General features: G+C 55.8%; 1 protein-coding gene and 1 non-coding gene across 11 annotated transcripts; both read left to right on the forward strand.

The window, feature by feature from the left end:
* The first annotated feature begins 709 nt into the window (after positions 1 to 709).
* FBF1 (Fas binding factor 1) lies at positions 710 to 23,260 on the forward strand. 10 transcript variants are annotated; one of them, XM_027518678.1, is made up of 31 exons: positions 761 to 867; positions 1,267 to 1,332; positions 2,068 to 2,151; positions 3,189 to 3,216; positions 3,820 to 3,861; positions 5,369 to 5,462; positions 6,088 to 6,148; positions 6,932 to 6,982; positions 7,586 to 7,724; positions 8,236 to 8,313; positions 8,875 to 8,994; positions 9,315 to 9,453; positions 9,571 to 9,704; positions 10,707 to 10,806; positions 12,013 to 12,462; positions 13,474 to 13,572; positions 13,916 to 14,004; positions 14,168 to 14,226; positions 15,001 to 15,141; positions 15,250 to 15,350; positions 15,466 to 15,672; positions 16,390 to 16,497; positions 16,587 to 16,726; positions 16,814 to 16,932; positions 17,866 to 17,988; positions 18,073 to 18,258; positions 18,678 to 18,854; positions 18,934 to 19,071; positions 19,171 to 19,288; positions 20,461 to 20,570; positions 20,643 to 23,260. In XM_027518678.1, the coding sequence occupies exons 3-31, from the start codon at positions 2,149 to 2,151 to the stop codon at positions 21,165 to 21,167; spliced, it is 3,879 nt and encodes a 1,292-aa protein (XP_027374479.1). In that variant the 5' UTR covers positions 761 to 867; positions 1,267 to 1,332; positions 2,068 to 2,148; the 3' UTR covers positions 21,168 to 23,260. The 10 variants fall into 10 exon arrangements, with proteins under 10 accessions (XP_027374478.1, XP_027374485.1, XP_027374487.1 ...); XM_027518684.1 differs by lacking the exon at positions 2,068 to 2,151 and having other exon boundaries at positions 712 to 867; positions 3,794 to 3,861; positions 21,122 to 23,260; XM_027518686.1 differs by lacking the exon at positions 8,236 to 8,313 and having other exon boundaries at positions 713 to 867; positions 12,016 to 12,462; positions 21,122 to 22,212.
* On the forward strand, positions 17,244 to 17,346 carry LOC113878624. Its single transcript, XR_003507050.1, has one exon. It is a non-coding gene; the product is annotated as a U6 spliceosomal RNA (small nuclear RNA).
* Positions 23,261 to 24,512: the final 1,252 nt, after the last annotated feature.

Below are 24,512 nucleotides of genomic sequence, written 5' to 3' on the forward strand. Positions count from 1 at the left end.
TGTGGCTCAGCTGGTAAAGAATCCGCCCGCAATGCGGGAGCTGCTGCTGCCGTTAAGTCGTGTCCGACTCTGCGACCCCATAGATGGCAGCCCACCAGGTTCCCCTGTCCCTGGGATTCTCCAGGCAAGAACACTGAAGTGGGTTGCCATTTCCTTCTCCAATGCATGAAAGTGAAACTGAAGTCGCTCGGTCGTGTCTGACTCTTTAGCGACCCTATGGACTGCAGCCCACCAGGCTCCTCCGTCCATGGGATTTTCCAGGCAAGAGTACTGGAGTGGGGCGCCATTGCCTTCTCCGGCAATGCAGGAGACCTAGGTTCAATCCCTGGTTTGGGAAGATCCCCCGGAGAAGGGAAAGGCTACCCACTCAAGTATTCCGGCCTGGAGAATTCCATGGACTGTATAGTCCATGGGGTCGCAAAGAGTCAGACACGACTGACTGACTTTCACTTCACTTCACTTTGGAGCCCAGGTAGTGGTAGTTCTGCAGAAAACCGGGAGGAAGAAGCTCACCGGCCTCGGAACCCACGTACCGCCGGCTTAGCAAAGGGGCGTTCAGGCAGCTCCTAGCAACGCGCCCAGCGGCTACGACGCGGTGCGCCGACTAACGGCCGCGGAGGGGCACCCTAGGAAGTGTGGTTCATTCCAGCGCCCCAGACTCCCTTGGCTCTAGCAAGTGAGCGGGCTTAGGACTACAACCCCCAGGATGCTTCGCGCCTCTCCTTTCTTCCGGAGGCCGGGCGACCGAGAGATTGGCGTCCGTAGCGCTCCGAAGCTGGAGGCCTCTACTGAACCGGGCTGGAGTGGAGCCTGGACCGTCAGCTATGTCTGGGACACGTCCCAGGGGCTGCGCCTCCGAGGGGAATGGCACGTAACCGGGGGGCGGGGGGCAGGGAGGTGGGGAGGATTTCAGGGGCTGGAAGGATCATACGCTGCGCTCCGGATCGAGATGGGCTGGGCGCGAGGACCGAGGGGATGACACCGGGAGGGCCCTAGCTAAGGGATCTTAAAACGCCTGGCACGGAGTTGGCTGTGCACAACGATGCGATGGTCCTTGTGGTCCTGAGGCCTTTGCAGCCTCCCTTAGAAATTCCCACGGTCTGCGAGGCTGGGACAGGATCATTGGGAAATGGGAGACGCTCCTAGATGTGAGGAGACAAAAACACGTTGGGTCGTGAACACTGCCATTACAGAGAAGGAGAAACTCAAGCATTCAGAGTGGCCCCTGTGCAGTAACCCCACATTAACTTTGCATTCTAATAATAGGACAGGCCGGCACCAGACAACTAGAGCTGCCCACCTCTTATTACTTTCTTCCAAGCTGTGCCAAAGGTCAGTTTGCATAACTTTTTGAGGAGCGGGCGGGAAAGAATGATAATTCTGGGGAAAACAGTTCACCACTAATGGAGTGAGTTGGATTTACAGTTAAAAGGGGAAATTTTCCACCGATAGTGAAAATACTATCAAGGAGTAACCAGCTTTCACATCCGTTCTGTGTGCTGATTGCTGCTGGGAAAGTAGACCTGAGTGTTGCCTGGAAAGGTGTATTGACCACAGAGCCAGACCCCCACCTCTTTTCTAAGATGAAAGTGAAGTCACTCAGTCGTATCCAACTCTTTGGGACCCCATGGACTGTAGCCTATCAGGCTCCTCCATTCGTGGGATTTTCCAAGCAAGAGTGCTGGAGTGGATTGCCATTTCCTTCTCCAGGGGATCTTCCCGACCCAGGAATCGAACCCGGGTCTCTCACATTGCAGGCAGACGCTTTACCATCTGAGCCACCAGGGAAGCCCATCTTTCCAAGTTGGAGACCTGCTATTTTCTGTATCCTCTTTCAGAATAAGGAATGAGGACCACTGCACTTTTTTCAAATAATCTCCAAGCCTCAAAAAGTTACCCAAAACACTGCCTCTCATCTGAATCACCCACCATAAGAAATTTTTAACTGATGGAAATAAGTTTTGACCTTTTGAATGAGTAAAGTGAGAGAAGGCTTTATCAATCTTTGACTCAAGCACTGTTAAAGCCAAATTGTTTGTGAGCAGACACTTTAATTTTCTTCATTAGGGAGGATGAGCCTGACAGGCAGAATTCCAGTGAGCTGGACAGCGCTGTGAAGGAGCTAGAAGCAGCCCCCAGAGCCTTGAGATGGTAAGCAGAATGCAGAGCAGTTTAGTTCAGTTGCTAAGTCGTGTCCGACTCCTTGCGACCCCATGGACTGCAGCACACCAGGCTTCCCTGTCCATCACCAATTCCCAGAGCTTACTCAAACTCAATGTCCATTGAGTCAATGATTCCATCCAACCATCTCATCTTCCCCTTCCCTTCCTGCCTTCAATTTTTCCCAGCATCAGGGTCTTTTCAAATGAGTCAGCTCTTCACATCAGGTGGCCAAAGTATTGGAGTTTCGGCTTCAGCATCAGTCCTTCCAATGAGTATTCAGGACTGATTTCCTTTAGGATTGACTGGTTGGATCTCCTTGCAGTCCAAGGGGCTCTCAAGAGTCTTCTCCAACAGCACAGAATCAGAGCAGGTGTGTGGAAATGGGAGTCTACCCTCCCCCCTGCCTCCACCTCCAAGAGCTTGAGCACATGAAGTACTTTGGGGACTGGGTGGCCTCAAAGAAGAGTGATGATTATGGATATCAAACTTACTAATGGGACTTCTCTGGCAGGTCCAGTGGTTAAGACTCTGTGCTTCCCAATGCAGGGGGCATGAGTTCGATCCCTGGTCCAGCAAGCTGTGTAGCATGGCATAAAAGAAAAAAAGCAACTTCTTATTAAACAGTAAGCAAGCATCTCTTTTGAGCCTCTGAATATCCATCTGGAAAGCATTTTTACGTGTCTGTCACTGATACTGAACAGTCAGGGACATGGATTAGAGGAAAACATTACATCTGGGAGGGGTTGTATGTGGCATCTGGAAATCTGGGGGAAAGGAGAGACTTCCACCCACCAGATAGCACCCAATGTGGCATCCACTGCTGGTTGGGGGTGGCCCTTTTCATGCTCTGAATGAGTCTATTCTGAGAAGCTCTAAGAAAACCATAAAGGCCGTCTGTCCCCACATGTCACTGGTGCTCCTTGTCCCCATCTTTGCAAAAGGCAAAACAATTCATTCTGCATTCTGGGTTTTAGTACACATTCACTGTCTGATCTTGTTCATGAGATTTGTTTTTCCCTTTTTAGGCACCAAAAGCCAAGAAAAGAGTGAAAGGTAAGTGGGGATGAAACATCACCCATAAGCCAAAAATAATTCCCCCGCCTTGGGTCCACATGACTTAGAAATGTCTGCCTGAATGTTCTCAGTGAATGTCTTTTTTTTTTAATATTTATTTGTGCCAAGTCTTAGTTTTGGCACTTGGAATCTTTAGTTGTAGGATCTAGCTAGTACCCTGGAAAATTCTATGGACAGAGGAGCCTGGAGGGCAACAAAGTCCATGGGGTCGCAAAAAATCAGATACAACGGAGCATGCAGTCACTAGTTCCCTGACCAGGGGCTGAATCCAGGCCCCCTCCCTTGGGAGCATGGAGTCTTAGCCACTGGGCCACTAGGGAAGTCCCTTGGTGTGAGTCTTGCTGTTTTCCCTGTAATCCCAAAGGTAGCTTGTGCTTTCCTACGGAACTCCCTGTGCTGCCTTGCTGGCCCTCAGAGTAATTCAGAAATAAACAACAGATGGGACTCAGGGAAGAATCCTTTTTGTTGGGCTCTGTATCCAGAAGTATCCAGTTGGGGTGTCCTGGATGAGGTCTCAAGCTATGAGGCCCTAAAGGACCCTTCTCTCCTCCTGAAGTCACGGTGGCCCTTTTCCTGTTCCAGACTCCATCGATGATGTCCTTGGTGACCTCCTGGGAGAGGAGGGTAAGTGCCCCTTCCCCAGAACTGCCTGATTCAGGCTTGCTCTCTCTCTTTTATTAACTGAGATATAATTCACATAAAGTTCAGTCTTTTATAAAGTGTACGGTTCAGCGACATGTAGTATATTGACAGAAGTGTGCAGTCACCACCACAGCCGAGTTTAGAACATTCTCGTCACCCTGTAAAGAAACTCCACACCATTAGCAGTCACTGCTCACTCTCCCCTCCTGCACCCCTAGGCAGCCACTTACTTAACTTTCTTTCTCTATGAATTTGCCTTATCTTACATTAAATGGAGTCATGCAGTATGAGGCTTTTGCATCCGGCTTCCTTTCACCTTCCCCGTGTTCGAGGTTCGTCCGCACTGTAACAGTCCTCTCTCCATTCCCTTCCATGGCTGGACAATATTCCATTGTTCTATGCGCCCCATTTGTTTGGCCATTCATCAGTTGATGGATGTTTGGGTTGTTTCCACATTTCAGCTAGGCTGTTATGAATAATGCTGTTATGAACAACCATATACAAGTTTTTGTGTGGGCTTATGTGTTCGGTTCTTTCGGGTGTAAACGCAGGCGTTGAATTACGGGATTATATGATAACTCTGTGTTTAAGTTTTTGAAGAACCCCCAAACTATTTCCCACAGGAACTGTACCAGTGTACCTTCCCATCAGCAGTGTAAGAGAGTTCCAATTTCCCCACATTCTTGCCAGTAATTGTTATTTTCTTTTTCATTATATCCATCCTGGAGAAGGAAATGGCAAGCCACTCCAGTATTCTTGCCTGGGAAATCCCATGGACAGAGGAGCCTGGCAGGCTCCAGTCCATGAGGTCACAGAAGAGTCGGACACAACTTAGCGACTAAACAAACGACAACAAATAGCCGTCTCAGTGGGTGTAAAGTTAAATCTCATTGTGATTTCGATGGGCATTTCCCTAATGACTAATGATGACTAATGACCTTGAACATCTCTTCATGTGTTTCCTGGCCATTTATATCTTTGAAGAAAGGTCTATTCAGATCTTTACCCAGTTTTCAAACTGAGTTATTTGCCTTTTTATTGCTGAGTTTGTAAGAGTTCTTTCTGTATTCTGGACACAAGTCCCTTGCCCTGTGTGTCCGTGTCTGCTGCCCTGAGAAACAGGGCTTTGGGGTCAGCAAAGCTCACCAGCCACAGCGTGGCTGAGATTCCCCCTGCCTTGGCCCAGGAGCATGCACAAAGCAAGCCCGTGGGTGATGGAAGTGCGTTGTGTCCGCTTTCCTGGTCGGGGTTGGGAACAGCCTCTTGATTTGGCACCAGCTGGGTTGACTTCCTGCTTGGAAATATATGATGCCCTCCTCCATCCAGGTTTTTTAAGAGACCTGCCTCAAGGGTCAGTTTCCTTCCTCCAAAAAGGCCCCTCTCTCAGTAGGAAGATGTGGGAGACAGCTTGGTGGGCAAGGCGCAGTCCTTTCCATCTTGACTCCAGTTCTCTGTGGCCGAATCACATCTTTTATTTTCTTTTTTTCAGTGACACCACCTGAGAAGCCCGTTAAACTTACGTCACGTGCCAGAGACGCCCCAGGTGGAGCCCAGGTGCCCCCTCCCTCTGGGCCTAGACCAAAGTGAGCACATGGGGCCGCCAGGGTATCCAAGCCCCATTTCAGGCCGAATGCTCCTGCCCTTCCCTCCCTCTCCACTCACGGTGGGTCCTGCTTGTAGGGCCACGACCTTCCTGTCCTCCCTTCAACTCCAGGGCAACGGAGGATCCTGGCGGGGTGGGAAGGGAACTGAACTGGAGGTCAGAGGTTCCGGCTTCCAGTCCTGCTTACTGTGTGACCTTGGGCAATTCCTGAAGCTCTCTGAGCTTCCGTTTTCTTACCCTCGGAATAAGAGGATTGGCCTAGATGCTTGACTCTCAAATTGATGACTCAGATTGTTCTTCTGAACTTTCCCACAGTTGTGAGAAAGAAGGAGGCACTTTGTGAGCACTCCACTCTCCACCTTCATTTTAGCCCAGATAGTTCTGTTTTTCTCTCCTACCTGTTGCTTTTAAAGGGACTGTACATTTTTAACAAACTTAAAAATCATCACATTCGGTGACTTGTGAGATTCCATTCAGCAATTCTGTCCTTCTGGAGTCTGTCTAGGCTCACTTGGCCCCTCTAAGCTCCTTCTCCTTCCCTGAATCATCTAGTGCCCTGAGGACCGTGGGGGTGGGGTGCTGGTATAGACTCTGCTCCTTTGCAGGTCCCTCCTGGAAGACGACGCCTTCATCACCCAGGCAGGCCTGGCGGGAGCTGATGCCGAGGTGAGCCTGGCCTGTTCCCTCTTCCTCACCGGCTCTGCTCACCCCCAGAGACAGTGAGACGGCTGTTGTGTCCGAGGGACTGCCCACAGAAGGCTTAGAAGTCCCCACAAAGCCAGTTTGTTCTTAAAACAGTACCCAAGGGCTGCCAAGTGGACTCAGAGCAAATCCTTTTCATTCCTCCCGGTGAGATGAGCTAGAAAGGAGAGCTCCGAGCAGCTGATGGAGGCTCCACGGTTGCCCCTTCTTATGGCACTTCCCATAATAAACTCCACGCTGTCCGATCACGTGGAGGGAAAGTAGCTTAATCTGTTTTGTGATGGCTATAGACTTCCTTTTGGGAGGACCCAAAAGCAGCAGCGCTTTGTGAGTGTCCACAGCTGGTCAGGTTTGACTTCATATGAGCACTGTGAGGGCAGAACCCTCCAAATTATGCTCCTCCCCCGCCCCCAGCTGTGCTCCTGCCCTAACAGGAGCCAGGTGATAAGGGTTATGCTCCTCCCGCGCCCCCAGCTGTGCTCCTGCCCTAACAGGAGCCAGGTATTAAGGGTTATGCTCCTCCCGCGCCCCCAGCTGTGCTCCTGCCCTAACAGGAGCCAGGTATTAAGGGTTATGCTCCTCCCCCGCCCCCAGCTGTGCTCCTGCCCTAACAGGAGCCAGGTGATAAGGGTTATGCTCCTCCCCGCCCCCAGCTGTGCTCCTGCCCTAACAGGAGCCGGGTGATAAGGGTCCTGACTTTTGCTGGGCCTTGACCAGCATGTCTCTCCTGACCCTCCCATCATGTAGGTTTCAGACATCTCTGATGCAGACCCGCAGTCTCTGCTGCAGGCCATGAAGGTAAGGAAACAGCTTCGAGGAGATGGGCTGGGACACCATTTTACACCAAGCCTTCATTCTCCCTCTTGTTCCTTCATTTATTTATGTATTCATTGGCTGCGCTTCACAGCATGTGGGATCTTAGTTCCCTGACCAGGGATCAAACCCACACCCTTCCCTGCAGTGGAAGGCAGATTCTAAACCCCTGGACCACCAGGGAAGTCCCAACCTTGGGTAACCTCAAACCCCAGGACCTTGCTGTTCTGTTTCTACTGCAAACAGCTTCAGCATTTGCTAAGCTTTTGTGAGAAGCTGCTGAAAGCAAGTTTGAGGCTCCCTCCCATTCTCACCTCGAAGCGGCAGCTGCTCATGAGGGCTGGTGGGAGCACCAGCCGGAAACCTTTCGGGCTTATCTGAGACCAACTGTGTGGAGCCTTTGGGTTTCGGCCCTGCCTCTGTCTTTCTCCTGTAACCTTGTTGGGATGGGTCCCCCACCCAAGTCCCCATCTGTTCCACATGGAAGTTGGAGGCAGCATCCTTACCAGGCTTCTCAGAGCCTGGGGGTGTTTAGCACCTGCCAGCTGAGCACCTGTGGGGATTCCTTCCTCCTTCCTGCTTTTCCAGGACCTGGATGAAATGGATGCTGACCTCTTAGGGCTGAAGCCAAGTCTAGCCTCAAACAAAAGGCCTGCAAAGGGCTCTGGGAAAGAAGAGCCGCCTAGTCCCCTTAAAATTGCCGGTGTGTTAACCGCCAATGAGAAAGGTGAGTAGGACATAGCTCCTCGAATGAGAAGACACTGGGGATGTGGGAGATGCTTAGACAGAAGGCCTCGTGCCCTATGGGTTCTCTCTGCCTGGGAGGGGGAAGACCAGGATCTCAATGTGCACCTGTGTGTTGGAGCGTTTATGGTTGGGGAGGGAGATGGGTTGAGCTTCCCACTGCCCCCACCCCCACTTCCTCAGACTCCTGGAGAATCCATTTGAGTTAAATTGCAGAATTTTATGGTAACTTTTGCATCGGCCCAACCCATGTTCCTGTTTGGAGCAACTTGTGAATAGAGGGCCGAAGGTCACTTCCAGACCGCATTTCCAGGCCAAAAGCCTGATTGAGATTCAGGGCGGTATAGACCTGTCCCACAGCTGTGTCCACGGCCACAAGCCCTCAGCCACCAGATGGAAATACACGGCAGCCCGGGGTCCCCATCACAGTGTGGCAGCATGTAGGCCAGAAGAGACCCAGGCCTGTGACCTTGGCTCCTCTTTGCTGCCTGTAGGAGATGCCATTCCCACCAAGAAGCTACCTCCATCTCCCTCCAGCTTTGGGCATCAGTACAGGAAGTTCTCCTTGGAAGGTACCACAGGCCTTCTAGGACACTTCAGTTTCCATGGCTCCAGTTTCAATGCTCGTTTGCCCGAGGGCTGACAGACTGTCTGTCAGATGCGGAGCAGACAGCTGGTGCCGTTGATTTTGTTCCTCACGAATTGAGGGAGGAACTAATTGTGCCCCTCTGGCTGGGATATCTGGGCACTTATTTGCCTGGACTTGGAAGCCAGGGGTCAAACTGAAGATTATAAAGCGTGAGGGAAAGTCCCTTGTCCTTCATGCACTCCCTGACATTTTACTTGCCTTCTCAAGCCTCCGGGATGTTCCTAGAATGCTGGTACAGACAGCAGAGCCTGGGGCAGTCACGCTGGAATGCGGGCCCTGGGGCCGCTCTCCCTGCTTCCTCTCCCCTGGCCCAGTCTGCCCTGTATCGGAGCCCCGCTACCCCAGGCCCCCAGATGCCGAGCGCCTTGCATAGGTGTCAGAGCAGCTACAGCTCTCCGGTCAATAACTCCCCCAGGGCAGTACAACGCTGGTTTTCCTGAACGGGACATACAGTCTGCCCTTTGCTTCCCCTTCTGCCCGTGAGACTTAGAAGACCCCCTGGCAGGACTTCTCTCTGATGATGAGGAAGGAATCTCCAAGAAGCTGCCCTCCACGGAGACGAAAACCTCTTCCAAAAAGAACCCAGCCCCAGTCAGAGATCACGGTAGGGTGGGCTTGTTAGGTTCCTGGGGCTGCTGCAGTTGACTCACTGAACTTGCCAGTGCAGATCCAGAGACCCCACCAGGCAGGGACCAGAGGTCTTAGATCCTGGACCAAGAGGTCATCAGCCTCTGGGAAGAGGGAAGGGAGGGGGATGGGAGCGCCCAGGAGTCGGGCTGGGGGAGTCGGGTGCCAGGGTGGGACCAGACGCTGCTGTGCCTGCTGTTCCACTCAAAGGTAGAGAAACGCCCCCTCAGCCCATTCAAACCGCACAGTTGAGGACCAGAAGGCTGAGGCCACTGTGCCCTGTGTTCTGGTTCTCAGGGCCCTCTATCCCTCTAACTCCTGGGGACACTCCAGTCCGAAAGAAGGAAGAGCTGCTCTTCGACGATGGGGACGACATCATGGCCACCCTGGGGTTTGGAGACAGCCCCAAGGCAGAGAAGAGGCAGGCGGGCGACCAGTAAGGGTCCCTGGGCATGGAGAGTGCCACCAGGGAAAAGCGAGAGGGAGGGTACAGTGTGGCCCCCCTAGGAGCCCCTGGTGCTCACAGGTACCTGCCCCTTGTCCCTTCCTGCAGGGAAGGGCCCCTCCCTGCCCGCTCCAAGCTGGATGAGCTGCTGGGTCGGGGCCCTGCTGCCAAGCTCCTAGCCCGGCCAGGCACCAGCGAGCACAGGGAGTTCAAGTTGGACAAGAAGTACCAGCGGCCACAGGGTGAGGAGGCTTGTGGGGTGGGGGCAGAGGGACAGAACAGGTTTTTACCAGGAGCCATAATAAAAAATAAGCTTTACCTCATGACACACACACAGTGTATTATTCATATTTATGAACTGGGTCAAAAGTGTCAGAAAATAACCGTCACTGTGTTTAAGTCTCTGTTGTTTTTTTTTGTTTATATGCTCTTTGACTCAGAGAAGGCAATGGCAACCCACTCCAGTACTCTTGCCTGGAAAATCCCAAGGACCGAGGAGCCTGGTAGGCTGCAGTCCATGGGGTCGCTAAGAGTCGGACACAACTAAGCGACTTTACTTTCACTTTTCACTTTCATGCATTGGAGAAGGAAATGGCAACCCATTCCAGTGTTCTTGCCTGGAGAATCCCAGGGACGGGGGAGCCTGGTGGGCTGCCATCTATGGGGTCGCACAGAGTCGGACACGACTGAAGCGACTTAGCAGCAGCAGCAGCAGCAGGAAATGGCATCCCACTCCAGTGTTCTTGCCTGGAAAATCCCACTCGCAGAAGAGCCTGGCAGGCTACAGTCCATGGGGTCTCAAAGAGTTGGACACGACTGAGCAACTAAGCACTTTGACGATTAAATATATCGGTTGTAACTTACTAGTTTCTCAACCTGCTAATAGGCAGCAGCTCACGGTCTGAAAGACGCTGCTCTGGCCAGTGTTGCTCTCTTCAGAGCATCGGCCCACGGCCTGTCGGCTCGAAGCCCTTGTTGGGACACACGATCTCACCCGGCCTCACCCGCAGGGGTCGGGGCCGGGCTTCTCAGGTGCTCTTTTCACAGCTCACGGTGATGTTCTGTGTGCTGAGGCTAGAGGTGTAGACCAACGCCCAGCCCCTCACTCGGCTTCCTCCGACAACGCATTCCCATCACTCGTCTTACCCGTCAAGCTGCTAGCTCAGCCCTTTTCAAACCCAGCATTCTGCAGCACTCACAGGTCGACTCCGCCTGCTCTAGATCATGGGTTCCTTCATTCACAGACAAAGAAGACACCTGGGGTGATGAGGACTTCACCTTTGGGGCCTACCAGCCCACCGTGGGCTCCTCCGAGGGCCGCCAGTCCCGCCGGCAGTCTGTCAGGTAAGCCTGAGGCAGAGTTGCCTGCTGAGAAAGTGGGGGGCCCCCTCACCCCATCCCACCACCAGGCTTGTTTGGGAGGCACTAGACTCCGTGGACGCCAAAGGAGGGGAGTGGCCAGTGCCCAGCAGTCCAGGCCAAGGGGTCGGGACAGCCCCCCCAGCAGGAGTGGACCCTGGATTCTGCTCCCAGCCTCCTTGGAAGAGTAAGGAAGAGGTGGACTTGACTCAGCTGGAAGCCCTGGGGAACCGGAAAGTGCTGTGACGTCAGCTGGTCTGCTTCTCCGTGAGGAACACCCAGACCCGGGGGAGCAAGAGGGAACCTCGGGCAGCAGCTTCTCAGACTCAACTCCCCGGAAGCCCGGCCCTGGGCTCTGCCTTGACCGTCCTGACAGTGGTCTCGTCCCATTTGGCAACAAAATGTTAAGCTAGTGCATAGATTTTTCTGAATTTGGAGATTTTTTTTTCTCCCAATATATATTTTAAACTTTATATTTTGAAATAATTTCAAACTGATGGAAGAGTTGTGAGAACAACTCCCTCCTATCCTTTCTCCAGGCTCCATGGTGTTAACGTTATGTCACGTCGGCTTCCTCAGCCTCTCTTTCCATCTCAGTAACCTTGCACACATGTGTGTCAACTCTTCCCTTAAACCTTGGAACCTGCTGCCGCCTGCCAGTTAACTCATAGAGTGAAGTGAAAGTCGCTCAGTTGTATCTGACTCTTTGTGACCGCATGGACTATATAGTCCATGGAATTCTCCATGCCAAAATACTGGAGTGGGTAGCCTTTTCCTTCTCCGGGGGATCTTCCCAAACCAGGGATCAAGCCCAGGTCTCCCACATTGCAGGCGGATTCTTTACCAGCTGAGCCACAAGAGACAATGGCCAAATGCATAAGTGAGTGACAGAATGACTGTTGACGGAAAGCCTAGAAGTGCTTGACCTGGCTGACTTTTCTCTGGGTGTGTGTGCCCGTGGTTGGTCCTGTTTGTTGCAGATGGATTTGTCCCTGGTTTTCGTGACTGAATCAAGGTGTTTTGCAGACCTCACTTGGCTCGCCGTGGCTCTGGCTGAGCAGGGCCCCAGGCATCCTGACTTCTTACTGTGGGCCCCCTAGTCCCCCCAGGCAGTGAAGGGAAAGGCCCGTCAGGAGTTCTTGGGAAAGGCTGCTTGGCCTGCCTTAGACTCCCCTCTTCTCTGTCTTGAAGTAGGTTCTTAGATGGCGGCACAGACCCCAAGGGAGAAGCTGGCTCCAGGCAGAGCACCCCCGCAGCCTCCAGCCCTACCCCGCCCAGGAGGGGAGGCGCCGACTGGCTGGGTCTCAAGGACGATGGCTCGGACCTGCTCCCCAACTCCCCAGGCCGGGAGGCTCGAAGGGGTCCCCCTCCTGCGAGCCAGCATTCCGTCCCCGTCAGCCACCCTGCCCCGGCTGGGCTGCCCTCCTCCTCGGGGGTAAAAGCACCCGCCGAGGGTACCGGCCCTCCTGCCAGAGGCAGCCAGGCTGCGGAACCAGGAGCATCTGAGGAGGAGGCAGACGAGGACTGGCTGAGCCACGCCCTGTCCCGGAAGAAGGCCCAAGGTCTGGCCAGAGCGGAGCGCACCTCGGCCTCTGAGGGCCAGCACTTGGCGGGGGCAGCCGGCCGGCCACGTTCCTGCAGGTAGGGCTCAGGCCGCCGTCTCTCCGGAGGGAGGACTCAGCGCCTCCGTCAGCAGCGCACCCATTGTGCTGACTGTGGGCAGAGTGCAGTCTCTCAGCCGTGCTTCTCCCCATCTCTGGGCATGGGGAGAGTGTCTGGCTCCTCACCTTTGGGAGCTGGGGGGCTGCTGATGCTCACGCCCTGCTGCCGTGGGGCCAGGCGCTGGCCTGGTTGGGCAGGAGACCCAGGGTGCCCTCATGTGGCTCACACAGCCTTCCTGGTGCCTCCGAGCAGGGCTCTGTCCATAACGCCCTCGGGCTGGCGGGAAACCCTGTGTCCAGTGGCTCTGCTGACCAAACTAAAGCAGGTGACACGTGTGGGGGATCACTTGTGCTCTTGAGGAGTGTTCGAGAAGACAGTGGCTGCCAGGGGGCTCCTGGGGGAGGCTCTGGAATGTGAGGGAAGACAGGGAGCAGCCCCAGAGTGGGCTGGGACCATCCAGAGGAAGCTCTGCAGCCAGAGCAAAGGGGAGGCGAGGTGGGCAGTTGTGTGACAGGCTGGGCATGTCACCCCACCCTGGGGTTGAGTAAGCAAGGAGGGCAGTCTGGACCTGGACCTGAAACCCAAGGGAAGGGAAAGCTTCCTCACTGGCCCTGAGAGCCAAGAACGGACAGGGAAGAGCGGACAGAGACGAGAGGAACCACGGGGCACTGGAGCCGGTGGGCGAGTGGGCAGGGCCTCAGTGGACGCTGCGGGCATGGCATGGACCAGAGCATGGCCATGGTGCCCGTGCAGGGCCACAGCTGCTCCTTAGACGTTACCAGGTGGTTGCCCCTGGGAGGGCTGCAGAAGGCCAGGGGCTCAGACCGTGAGGAGGATTCCCAAGACGGGATGGTGGCAACAGGAGGAAGGTGGAGGGGGTCGGGAAGAGGGGCGGCCTTGCAGCTTCCCTCCTGGGCTTTGTCCCAGCCCGCCCTCGTCCAGCCTAACCCACACCTTCTCCTGCCTTCATACTGACAATTGCTTTCTCAGTCAGCCTGCTGCCAGCACCCAAGGGCTCGAGCCAGCAGCTGCTGGGGAGGTCCCAGGAATAGCAGCACAAGGGCCATGGTCCCCACCTGCCACCTCTGGGTACGTCCAGTCCGAGGCGGGGCTGCAGGCGGGTGAGGCGCAGGGGGCCAGCCCGAGCCCCTGTCCCTAGAACAGTGGGCGGTTGTGCTGGGTTCCATGTGGTCAGTGTGGTGTATGGGATCCAAGACCATGCACGAGACCCACTGAGTCAGGGGACCTGAAGCCAGATCCCCGTCCCCTTTTCCAGCTGAGACCCCACTCTTAGTAGGATACCAGCCTTCAGGCCTTTCCAGTCTATGACTTGACCCTGGCCTTCGCCTTTCCTGCCAGACCAGCCCTCCCCTCCTCCCTGTATCCTTCACAGCAGGCTGCTCACCTTGCCACCCCCGCCCCATGTCCACAGGTCCCCCGTGACTTGGAACAAGGCCGCCTTGGCCCTCCATGCAGGTGACCCAAAAAGGGGAAGAGCCCCTGGAGACCACTCTGGCACAGGTGTGTGTTCTGCTTTGTTTGGGAGGTTAACTCTGGGTGGAGAGGCACTGAGAGCTTCCTTCGGGGGTCCCTGCAGGCAGACGTGAAGCCAGGCTCTCCCGAGCACACGCCTAGACCTCCGGCCTCCCTGCGCCTCCTCATTTCTGTGCTCTTGATTTTTCAGAGCCTGCAGTTGTTTTCCCGAATTCCCAGGAACCCTCAGGGCCTTCTGTGCCTGTTCAGGTAGGGAGGGTGAACAAACAGGCGGGCCCATGGGGCAGTTCTCCTGTGCTCAGAGGCAGCACCTGCCAAACTGCCAGGAGGAACGCGTTGTCCTCTCAGCCGGCTCCCCTGTCTCCCCACCAGCACTCGCCTGCCTCTCCCGGACAGGGTTGGGTGCTCACTTGCCGGCACCAGTGGAGAACTGAGGTGGCCCCCAGGCAGAGGCAGCTGAGAATGCTTCACTCAGAGTGCAGGGCTCAGCTGTCCTGCTGCTCCATCCAGAAAACCTCCTGCACTGCCGTCCTCCCACCGCCCACACTGCCCAGGTGCAATAGCACCTGTGACCCCCAGGCCTGAGCAGGCCTGGCCCCACAGGAGCACCTGTGGAGTGCTTCCCGGGAACCCGGAAGCGCCTCTGCGATGGTGGGTGGGTAGTGGGCAGCCTGCAGGACCCAGAGCATCACTCTGCACTGGAACTTCAGGCCTGACAGCAGGGCCGGGGTCACCACCTTCTGTTGTAGCTGGAACTCTGCGGGGACCCGCTGTTTATGTGGAACCCCTGCTGGGAGGATGTTGTTCTGAGGGCGTGGGGGAGACTCATTTTCCCCAACCTGACCTGAGAGGGGAGGACGGGGACCATATGACCCTCCAGGTCTCATCCTTGGCCTCTGGGTGTCATGACCCTGTCCCTGTCTCCAGCCACAGGTCAGGCGCAGAGCCTGGCAGGTCAGAGGTGAGCTCCGCTGGGGTCCTGTCCCCTACCTGATGGGGCACATCTCTCCCCCTCTCCTCCAGTCCCTGGCCCGGAGCCTGCTGCCCGGCTCCGAGTACCAGCAGCAGCTCCTGGCGGCACAGGCTGAGCTTCAGAGTGGCACCGCTGAGCTCCAGGCCACCCTCCTGCAGAGTCAGGCCCGGCTGGCAGAGCTCGAGGCCCAGGTGAGGGGCAGAGGGGCAATGGCTTCCAGGGCAGGGCTAGTGGGACGGCTTCCCCAGGCAGCCTGAGGGACTCTCCACTCCATCCCCTCCCTCCATGCCATGGCCCAGGTGCGGAAGCTGGAACTGGAGCGGACCCAGCACAAGCTGCTGCTGGAGAGTTTGCAGCAGCGGCACCAGGCAGACCTGGAGCTCATCGAGTGTGCTCACAGGTACCCGGCTCCTCCAGCCCGGGCTGCCCCTGGCTCAGGGCCAGCCCCAGCTCGGGTGCCCTAGGGCCCTCTGGCCTCCCCTTCTGAGCCTCACTGTTGGGTGTTCTGTTGGCAGGAGCCGAGTCAAGGTGCTAGAAACATTGTACCAGCAACGGGAAGAGCGGCTGCGGAGAGAGAACGAGGAGCTGTCTGCCCAGTATCTGTCACACTGCCAGGAGGCCGAGCAGGCCCGCGCTGAACTCACGGCCCAGCACCAGCGGCGCTTGGCGGCCGCCACACAGGAGAAAGACCAGGAGATGGAGCGGCTCCGGGAGCTGCAGCGGTGAGGAGGTGCCGGGGGCCGGCTTCAGGGCTCCCAGAGGAAGCCAATTGCCCTGAGACCCCAAGCCGTGGGCTCAGCAGCCTCTGTACCAAGGCTTGACCGCTTGCTTCCAGATGAGGACTAAGAACTGAGGCCCACCTCACTGACCCATCTCACGTACCCTCCCACCCCTGGTGGGGATCCCCCGACTCCTTCAGAATAGCGAGGGCATCCCGGCAGGGCCCAAGGTCACTGGCTATTCAAGCAGGGCCTGGCAGCAGCAAGCAACCCAAGCACTAATTAAGCACAGGTGAACCAACCCATCAGCTGGACCACTCGAAGCTAGTGACTGCATCAGCCCTGGAAAAGGTTGTGCCTGGCCTGTGGATCTGATTGCCTTTCTAAAGGAGAGCAGAACTAAAGAAAAGGCACATGAGGGGGTCGGCCAAGGTGGGCTGAGTCGGCCTTTCCCCACGGCTCAGATTGGCTAGACACGAAAGGCTTGTCGGGCCCCCGTCAGGTGTCCTTGGCTGAATAACAAGGAATCTTCCCCAGAGAGAGGATGTGGCATCGAGGCAGCAAGACAGATAAGAAGACGTAGGAGCCAGGGAAACGGAGGCAGTGCCTGGTGCCGGGGAGGAGAGGCCACAGAGCACGGACCGTCCAGAGCAGCCCCCTCCCGGACGGAGCCGCCCAGGGTGTTCACTGCGCTGCCCTCCCCCCGACCCCATCCCCTAGGGCCTCCATCCTGGAGATGCGCAAGGACCACGAGGAGCAGTTGCAGCGGCTGAAGCTGCTGAAGGACCGGGAGATCGACGCCGTGACCAGCGCCACCTCCCACACACGGTAGGCTCACCATCAGGCTCTGCTCCCCCAGCAGGGCGGGGCTGGAGGACCAGGCCTTCATGACCCAAGCCCCGCCCCCTGCACCCCAGGTCCCTGAACGGCATCATCGAGCAGATGGAGACGTTCTCCAGCAGCCTGCACGAGCTGTCCTCCCGCCTGGAGGCCTCACACCTCAGCACCTCCCAGGAGCGGGAGCTGGGGATCCGGCAGCAGGACAAGCAGCTCCAAGGTACTGGGGCCCCGGGCTCCTCCGTCCTGTCCCTGCCGACGGGAAGGCAGGTGGGTGGGCAGTGAGCACCCTGTGGGCCACCTCCAGCGCTGCAGGAGAGGCTGAGCCAGCAGCAGCGGGACATGCAGGAAGAGCGGAGTCGGCTCCAGGAGGTCATCGGGAAAATGGAGGCACGCCTGGGCGAGCAGAGCCGGCTGCTGGAGCAGGTAGGGCCCATCCTCCTGCCCCTGCTTCGGGGCCTGTCTACCCGGCACTGGGCAGCTGTACTCTGCCCTGGCCTCCTCGGTGCTTTTCTTTGTCTCTTCTGCCCCTTCCTGCCTTTGCAGGGACTCCCACCTCCCCAGCCTCCAGAAGTGCCCCCAGCCCACCCCGTCCAGCCCCTACCTGCTCATCACTGATGCCATCCCTGATGTGCCTTTGGGAGAAATGCTCTTGTCTCCTGAGCTGTCTTTAAACTTCCTTCATCTCTTGCATCTATAAGAGCAGGCTTTGTGCTTTTAAAAAATCATGCCCTTTTGTGCTTGTTTCAGCAGCACATGTGCTAAAATTGGAATGACATAGACAAGATTAGCATGGCCCAGTGCAAGGACAGGCAAACTGGATATAATCTAATAAGTGGTGAAAACAATTGGCTGCACTTGTGGGAAAAAAACAACTCCCATTGACCCCTACCAAACAAAAAAGCAATTCCTGAGAGAATTGATACAGTAAATATTTGATGAATTCAGAAATAGTAATAACCTTTTCTTTTTTTGTACAAAGTTCTAAGATGATACGTTTCATTGAAAAAATTAAAATAACTGGCAACAGTAAAGAAAAATTATCCAGTAGCCCGAGGTAGCCACTGATGACATCACAGATACCCTATAGACCTGTCAGTATGTGGACACAGATGTTTTTATATCCTGAACCATGTTTATTCAGCCCTGTCAGCGCTTGACTCAGTGCCTGCCTCAAACCAGTCCCCAGGCTCCTTCCCATTTTTACTGCTCAGGAAAGGCGGTGTTTGTGGCATAGCGTGGGAAAAGCCAGATGAGGGTGGTTTGCCCAGCTCCCCGGGGAGCATTCAGGCCTGTCTTGGGAGCTGGTGGAGCCTCCAGGGGCTGGAGCGCTCAGCCCTGACCCTGCCGGGCCTGCAGGAACGCTGGCGGGTGCATGCCGAGCAGTCCAAGGCCGAGGCGGCACAGCGCGCTCTGGAGGAGCAGAGGAAGGTCATGGTCCAGCAGATAGCCATGGAGCGGGAGGAGCTGGAGAGGGCCAAGGTGAGTCCAGATGCACCACGTTTGGCTGCGTCCCTGCCATCAGGCCCAGGGATGCTCACCGGGGCCCTCGCCCCCTCGCCCCAGAGTGCCTTGCTGGAGGAGCAGAAGTCCGTCATGCACAAGTGCGGGGAGGAGCGGCGGCGCCTGGCGGCCGAGTGGGCCGAGTTCTTCGCCCAACAGAAGCTGAGTAAGGAGCGGGCCGAGCGCGAGGCGGAGCGGGCGCTGCAGGTGGACACCCAGCGGGAGGGCACGCTCATCAGCCTGGCCAAGGTAGGACCCAGAGCCTCCCGGACGGTGGGAACCCCGCACAGCCCTGCCTCTCTCCCCACCCTGGCCCTCACAGTCTGATCCTCCTCAGGATGGTCAGCTTCAGAAAGCACGCAGCGGTAATGAGTCACCACTGCAGGATTGAAACAACCACAATCATCATAGTAACAACTTGCTTTTACTGCTTCTTTATACTCATTTGCTCTTTTAATCCTCATCACGTTCCCATGACTTAGATATTCTAGAAATGAAGAAATGGATTCAGAGAAATTGAGCCTGGGGTTTGGCCCCAGGTCTCCCGCCACCTCCTCCCAGAGTCAGGGTGGAGTTCAGCCCCAGCAATGAGGCAGGGTGACCTGTGGGTCCCCAGAGCCCAGTTCAACTCCAGGAAGGAGAATGCAGCCAGGCTTTGCCATCTCCAGGAGCAGGCAGAGCTGAAGATCAGGGCCAGTGAGCTCCGGGCCAAAGAGGACCAGCTGGCAGCCGAGAGGGAGGCCCTCGAGCGGGAGCGGCAGGAGCTGCGTCTAGAGAAGGAGAGGGTCAGTGCCGCTGCCCAACGCATCAGGCTGCGTGCGGAGGAGGTGGAGAACATGAGCCAGGTGCCACGGTGCAGCCGGGGGGTGGGGGGCGGCATGCTGACCTCTGCCAGCCCAGCTGACCCAGCCTGGCTCCCCACAGGTGGCCTCGAAGAAGTACGAGGATGGGGAGCGGGCCCTGCGTGACGCCCGGCAGCTGCAGTCGGAGCAGCAGGCCCGGCTGCAGCTGGTGCAGGAGCAGCAAGAGCGGCTGCGGCAGCAGGAGCACCACATGCACCAGGCAAGGCGCCTCCCAGAGGCTCTGCGCCCAGGACCCCTCCCCAGGACCCCTCCCCCACCTTCTGCCCTCACTGCGGTGTCCTCTCTGGGCCCGGGACAGGAGCATCTGAGTCTGGCCCAGCAGCGGCTGCAGCTGGATCGTGTCCGACAGGACCTGCCCTCCAGCCCAGTGGGGCTGCTCTCCAGGGCCCAGGATCCCGCAGCCTCCGGCCTGAGTGGTAAGTAACTCCGGGAGGAGGGGACATCGGCTCAGCCCGCCCACTGGGCAAAGCATGCCAGCCACATCCTGCCCAGCCTCCTGTGTGCTCAATATAGGAGGCAGCTGAGTTTGTTTTTTTAAAACCTAAGTTAGTTATTTTTATTTCATTTTTTTTTTTTTAAATTTTGGCTCTGGTGGGTCTTTGTGACAGCACACAGGCTTAGTTGACCCGTGGTATGTGGGATCGTCCTGGACCAGGGATGGAGCCCATGTCCCCCGAATTGGAAGGCAGATTCTTGACCACTGGACCACCAGGGAAGTCCGCAGCTTAAAGTCATCTTGTTATTTCTTTTTTTATGCTAGTAATGCATGTTATAGAAAAATAGGTCAAAAATAGAAGAAGGGAAACTAGTTTTTAAAATATTTCCCTCAGGACTTCCCTGGCAGCCCAGTGTCCAAGACTCCAAGCTCCCAGTGCAGGGGGCCGGGGTTGAAACCATGGTCAGGGAGCTAGATCCTATGTTCTGCAAATAAGACTCGGCACAGCCAAATAAGTTTTAAAATGGACCATGCTTATATTAAAAAAAAATACCTTCAACCCACTCTCTAGAACCACTTTATAAACATTTTGGTGCATAATATTCTAGACTGTTGTGTATATGTTTTTAAAAACAAAATTGAGTTCTTGAGGCGCTAGCCCATACCCCCTTTGCCTGGTAAAGAAATAAAGTTACTCTTTCTCCTCCATTAAAAAAAAAGAGAGAGATTGCATCATAGATTGTTTTGTACCTTTATTTTTTCCATTCAGAAATATTCAGATGGAACATATTTCATGTCAGTAATTACACATTTAACTCTTAATCCACATAATTTTCATTATGAGTTGTCCTATATTTTTACTAATTTCCTACTGATTTTTTTTGTTGTTGTTAAGGTAACTAGTACTTCAGTGGCAATCTTTGTATAATACATACATCTCTCCCCGATTATTTCCCTCAAATAAACTTTCAGAATTGGACTTAGCAGCTGAGATCCCATGAGCATTTTCCGAGGCTTTTGAAAGCTGGATGTGCCCGGAAGGTCGGTCGGGTCGCACCCACCCGCAGTGGTGAGAAGGCCCCAGGATCCAGCTGTGGCTGTCCTGGTCTCCCACCACGCTGCCCTCTGATCCCGCCCTCCTCTGCCTTTCAGCCACGGTGGCACCTGCCCCCGCCGTTCCTCGGTGCAGCCAACCGCCAGTCAGCCTGGGTCCCTCACACCTCTACGCCAAGCTGGTGCTGCTGAAACACACAGCTGAGCAGGTAAGCGTCCTGGAGCAGAGGCCACCCAGGCCCACCCGCTGCCCCTGGACTCAGGGCTCCTCGTGTTCACAGTGGGGACAAGAAGCTCAGGCAGAGGAGGGAGAGCACAGCCTGGCCCCGGGGAGGGCCGAGCCCACCCCACTCCCGGCGGAGAGCAGCACGGCAGGTAAAGGCCAGGCCTCGCAGACGCTCGCGGTGTCACTGAGGGAGCATTTCCTACCCGCCAGGCTCTGCGCTGAGCCTTGTGAGCCTCCCCTCGCACAGCCCTCCCTGGCAGGTACTGTAATTTTCTCCAGTCTGCAGACAGGCCGAGCGGGCCCATGTCATGTGCTGACACGTGGCCTCCCCCGGAGGGAGAGCTGGTGCGTTCCCTGCCCTACCCCCTCGGATCCAGAGCCAGGCAGAGCCAGGACGTCAGCCGGGAGAGGACTGATCGATCCGCTGACCCCCAGGGTCCCCTCACGCCCAGTCCAGCAATCCACATCCCTGTCCACAGAAGCCGGTGCAGGAGGGAGCCGGAGGGCGATTGCTCACCCAGCTCTGCCTTTCAGGACCGCGACTTTCTGGAGAATGAACAGTTCTTCCTGGAGACCCTGAAGAAAGCCTCCTACAACATGGCGTCCCACTCAGCCTGAAGGCTCAGCTGCCTCCTCACCAGAGGCTTCAGACCCTGCAACAGACCCTTTGGCCGCCAGCTCATAGCAGGGGCGCCTGGGAGAGCCCCTCAATGCCCAGGGCCTAATTACAGCTCTTCCTGTGGACAGGGTGCCGGCGGGTTCTTTGCGAGCCCTCCAGCCCATGGCTGAGGCAGGTGGGTGCGCCCAGGCCTCTCAGACACCCCAGGAGGCAGCAGCCTCTGGGGAGATGCCGTCCTGAGGGCAGGCAGCCCCACGACACTGTCAGCGGCAGCAGTGGATCTGCTACCCACAGACTTCTACCTCAGGACCCAGGGTCTGACTGGGCTCTGTGGGCCCCTCAGCCCATGGATGGTTTTAGAATCTTTTCATCTGGGCCTCTCCTGAGGCCGGGGGCTTCTCTACCCCCTTGCCACAAGGAATGGCCGACAGAGAGCATGGGGTCTCCCCGCTTTGGGGATGTAGAGTCAGGCCACACATGTTACAGGGCCTCCTGGCCTCCTGGCTGACGAGGTGGGGGTGCTGCAGGGACAAGGAGGGCGCCGTGCCTGGTGCTTTTACCTCGAGTTCTGACGTGCTCTTGGGGCTCAGCCAGCCCGTCCTGCTCTCAGGCTGGCACACAAAACCTGCGTCTCGTTCCCAGCTGCCAGGGCAGCCAGCTCACTGGCACAGACCCTGGGCTCATCGGCTTCTTCTGATACACTCCCCAGAGGGTGACGGGGTGCGGGGAAGGATGGAAGGCTTTTCTCCGTGCTGTTCACTGGCCGCAGAAGCCCAGCGGTGGGAATGAAGATGACAGAGCAAGCCCCTGTCTGGGAGTATACAGAGCGCTGGGGAACGGAAGGGGCCGCACCCTGGCTGCTGCCCGAGGTGGGGGGCTTTGCCCTTCTCCATGTACAGACAGTGGGCCAAGGCCTTCTAGAGGGGCACCAGGAGAGGGCTGAGGGGGTTGGTAGTTGTCTGCTGCAGACCCAAGGACTCAACTAATAAAATCGCAGTTATCAGAACTTCCCTGACAGTCTAGTGGTTAAGACCTGGCACTTCCACCGCAAGATGCGCAGGTTTGATCCCTGGTGTGGGGAAAAAGAAAAATCAGCAGTTACCTCAAGAGCGGCTTCTCTCACCTCCCATCAGAGAGAACTGTCCGAGGAGCAGGAAGGTGGAGGAGGGCAGTGCCGAGGGGATCGTGAGGGCCCAGGGGCGTCTCTGCTCTTTGAGATCAGCCTCCAGCAGGATCTTGTGTTATTTACAACCTTCTTCCTGGACCCACTGAACTGCTATATCCTTCATGACTGGGTTCGTAGAATTTGCCACAGCTCATCAGAGTTGGAACCTATTTTTCAGAAATGTTTGTTCTGTAGGGCTGTTATTTGCTCTAAAACTGACTGGCTGGGACCCTCCAGCCGCCCCTGCTCTCCTGGCTGGACCGCAGGCCAGAGGAGGTTGTGATTACCACCCTTACTTCACAGATGAAGGGACTGAGACTCAGAGGTTAAATAACCTGCTCAAGGCGGCAGCAAACAGCCAGACCTGGGTTTGAGCTGTCCTTGGGCAGTTTCCAAAGCCCAGGGCGCTCAGCCATATCACAGCTGCCTCCTAGAAAAGTGTGCTGTATCCAGAGCCTTTGTGAAGTAGAAGATCCCCTACTGCTGCTGGGGGTGGTGCCCACACCCAGGAGGGGAGCATCCATGTGCTATTCAAAGCCTTGTTGAAGCTTGGGAATTCAGTCCTCTCAACACTCTTATGAGTTCCCACCTGTGTGGTGAGCTGGGGGCGTGGCCTAAGGTTGGGCGTGGCCTAGGAGAAGCTGGCATTTAAGCAAGCACTTGACAGATAGATACATGGGTGATCACAGGAGGGGATCACATATGATGACATGTTGGAGGCTGTGCAGAAGCCCACAGTGAATGAGCTTAGAATTAGAGGGCAGTTGATGAGGCTCTGAATACCTTGTTAAAGTTTGAGCTTTTACCTCCAGGGCAATGGGTATGCAATGAAGGATTTAAAACAGCATGGAACCATACTTGTGGGTTTTTTAAATTAATTTTTTGACTGGGCTGCTGAGTCTTCATTGCTGCGTGCAGGTTTTTCTCTGCTGTGGTTCATGGGCTTCTCCCTGCGGTGGCTCCTCTTGTTGCGGAGCCCGGGCTCTAGGGCACAGGCTTAGTGGTTGTGGTACACAGGCTGAGTTGCCCCATGGCATGTGGCATCCTCCCAGCTCAGAGATCGAACCCGTGTCCCCTGCACTGGCAGGTGGATTCCCAACCACTGGACCACCAGGGAAATCCAACCATATTCGAATTCATGTTTTAGAAAACCTGCTGTGGGTGGAGCCCAGACTGACTAGAGCGGGCAAGAGTGGGGACAGGAAGGCACTGCGCTGGACATGGCACGGGGACCCAGGGTCTGACATGGAGGGTCAGGAAGGAGACTATGCCAAGGAAGACCCCAGCTTCCTGGCCTGGGCAACTGGGTGCCCATGAAACAGCCACGTAGAGATGTTCCAGGGGCACTGAGTCATTCTGACTCACCCAGTGCCTGGAACTGCTCTGAATCACCGTCCCCAGCATTAAGGTGTGGCGGGTGGCTTGCTCATCCCCTTTTCATTAACGTTCTCCTAGGCCACAGGCGCGGAGAAGGCAATGGCACCTCACTCCAGTACTCTTGCCTGGAAAATCCCATGGATGGAGGAGCCTGGTGGGCTGCAGTCCATGGGGTCGCTAGGAGTCGGACACGACTGATCGACTTCACTTTCACTTTTCACTTTCATGCATTGGAGAAGGAAATGGCAACCCACTCCAGTGTTCTTGTTTGGAGAATCCCAGGGACGGGGGAGCCTGGTGGGCTGCCGTCTATGGGGTCGCACAGGGTCGGACACGACCGAAGCGACTTGGCAGCAGTAGGCCACAGGCGGGAGAAGGCTGCTCACAGGAGTGTTATGTATGTATGTGCTGATCTTTCTTTTTCCCTTCATAATGATAAACAGCTCCTCAAGGTCATAACCTAGATGTTCCCTGTAGAGAGAGAAATATTGGTAGAGAGTAACAGTGATAAAAGACACCGGTGGGGCTAATACTTCCAGTTTCAAGAGTTATTCATGTTTATTATTTGTTTCAAGTTGATGCAATTGGGAATCCCTGCTTGGGCTTTTGAATTAGAACCCAGTGAACCCCCTCTTAGAAGGTTCTAGGACAGTGAGAGAACAGAATGTTTTTCAAAAGTAAGGAATAATTGGAACTACCCTGTTGGTCCAGTGGTTAAGACTCCCAGCTTCCACTGCAGGGGCATGAGTTTGATCCCTGGTCAG

The sequence above is a fragment of the Bos indicus x Bos taurus genome, chromosome 19 (assembly GCF_003369695.1).
Source record: "Bos indicus x Bos taurus breed Angus x Brahman F1 hybrid chromosome 19, Bos_hybrid_MaternalHap_v2.0, whole genome shotgun sequence".
NCBI lineage: Eukaryota > Metazoa > Chordata > Mammalia > Artiodactyla > Bovidae > Bos > Bos indicus x Bos taurus.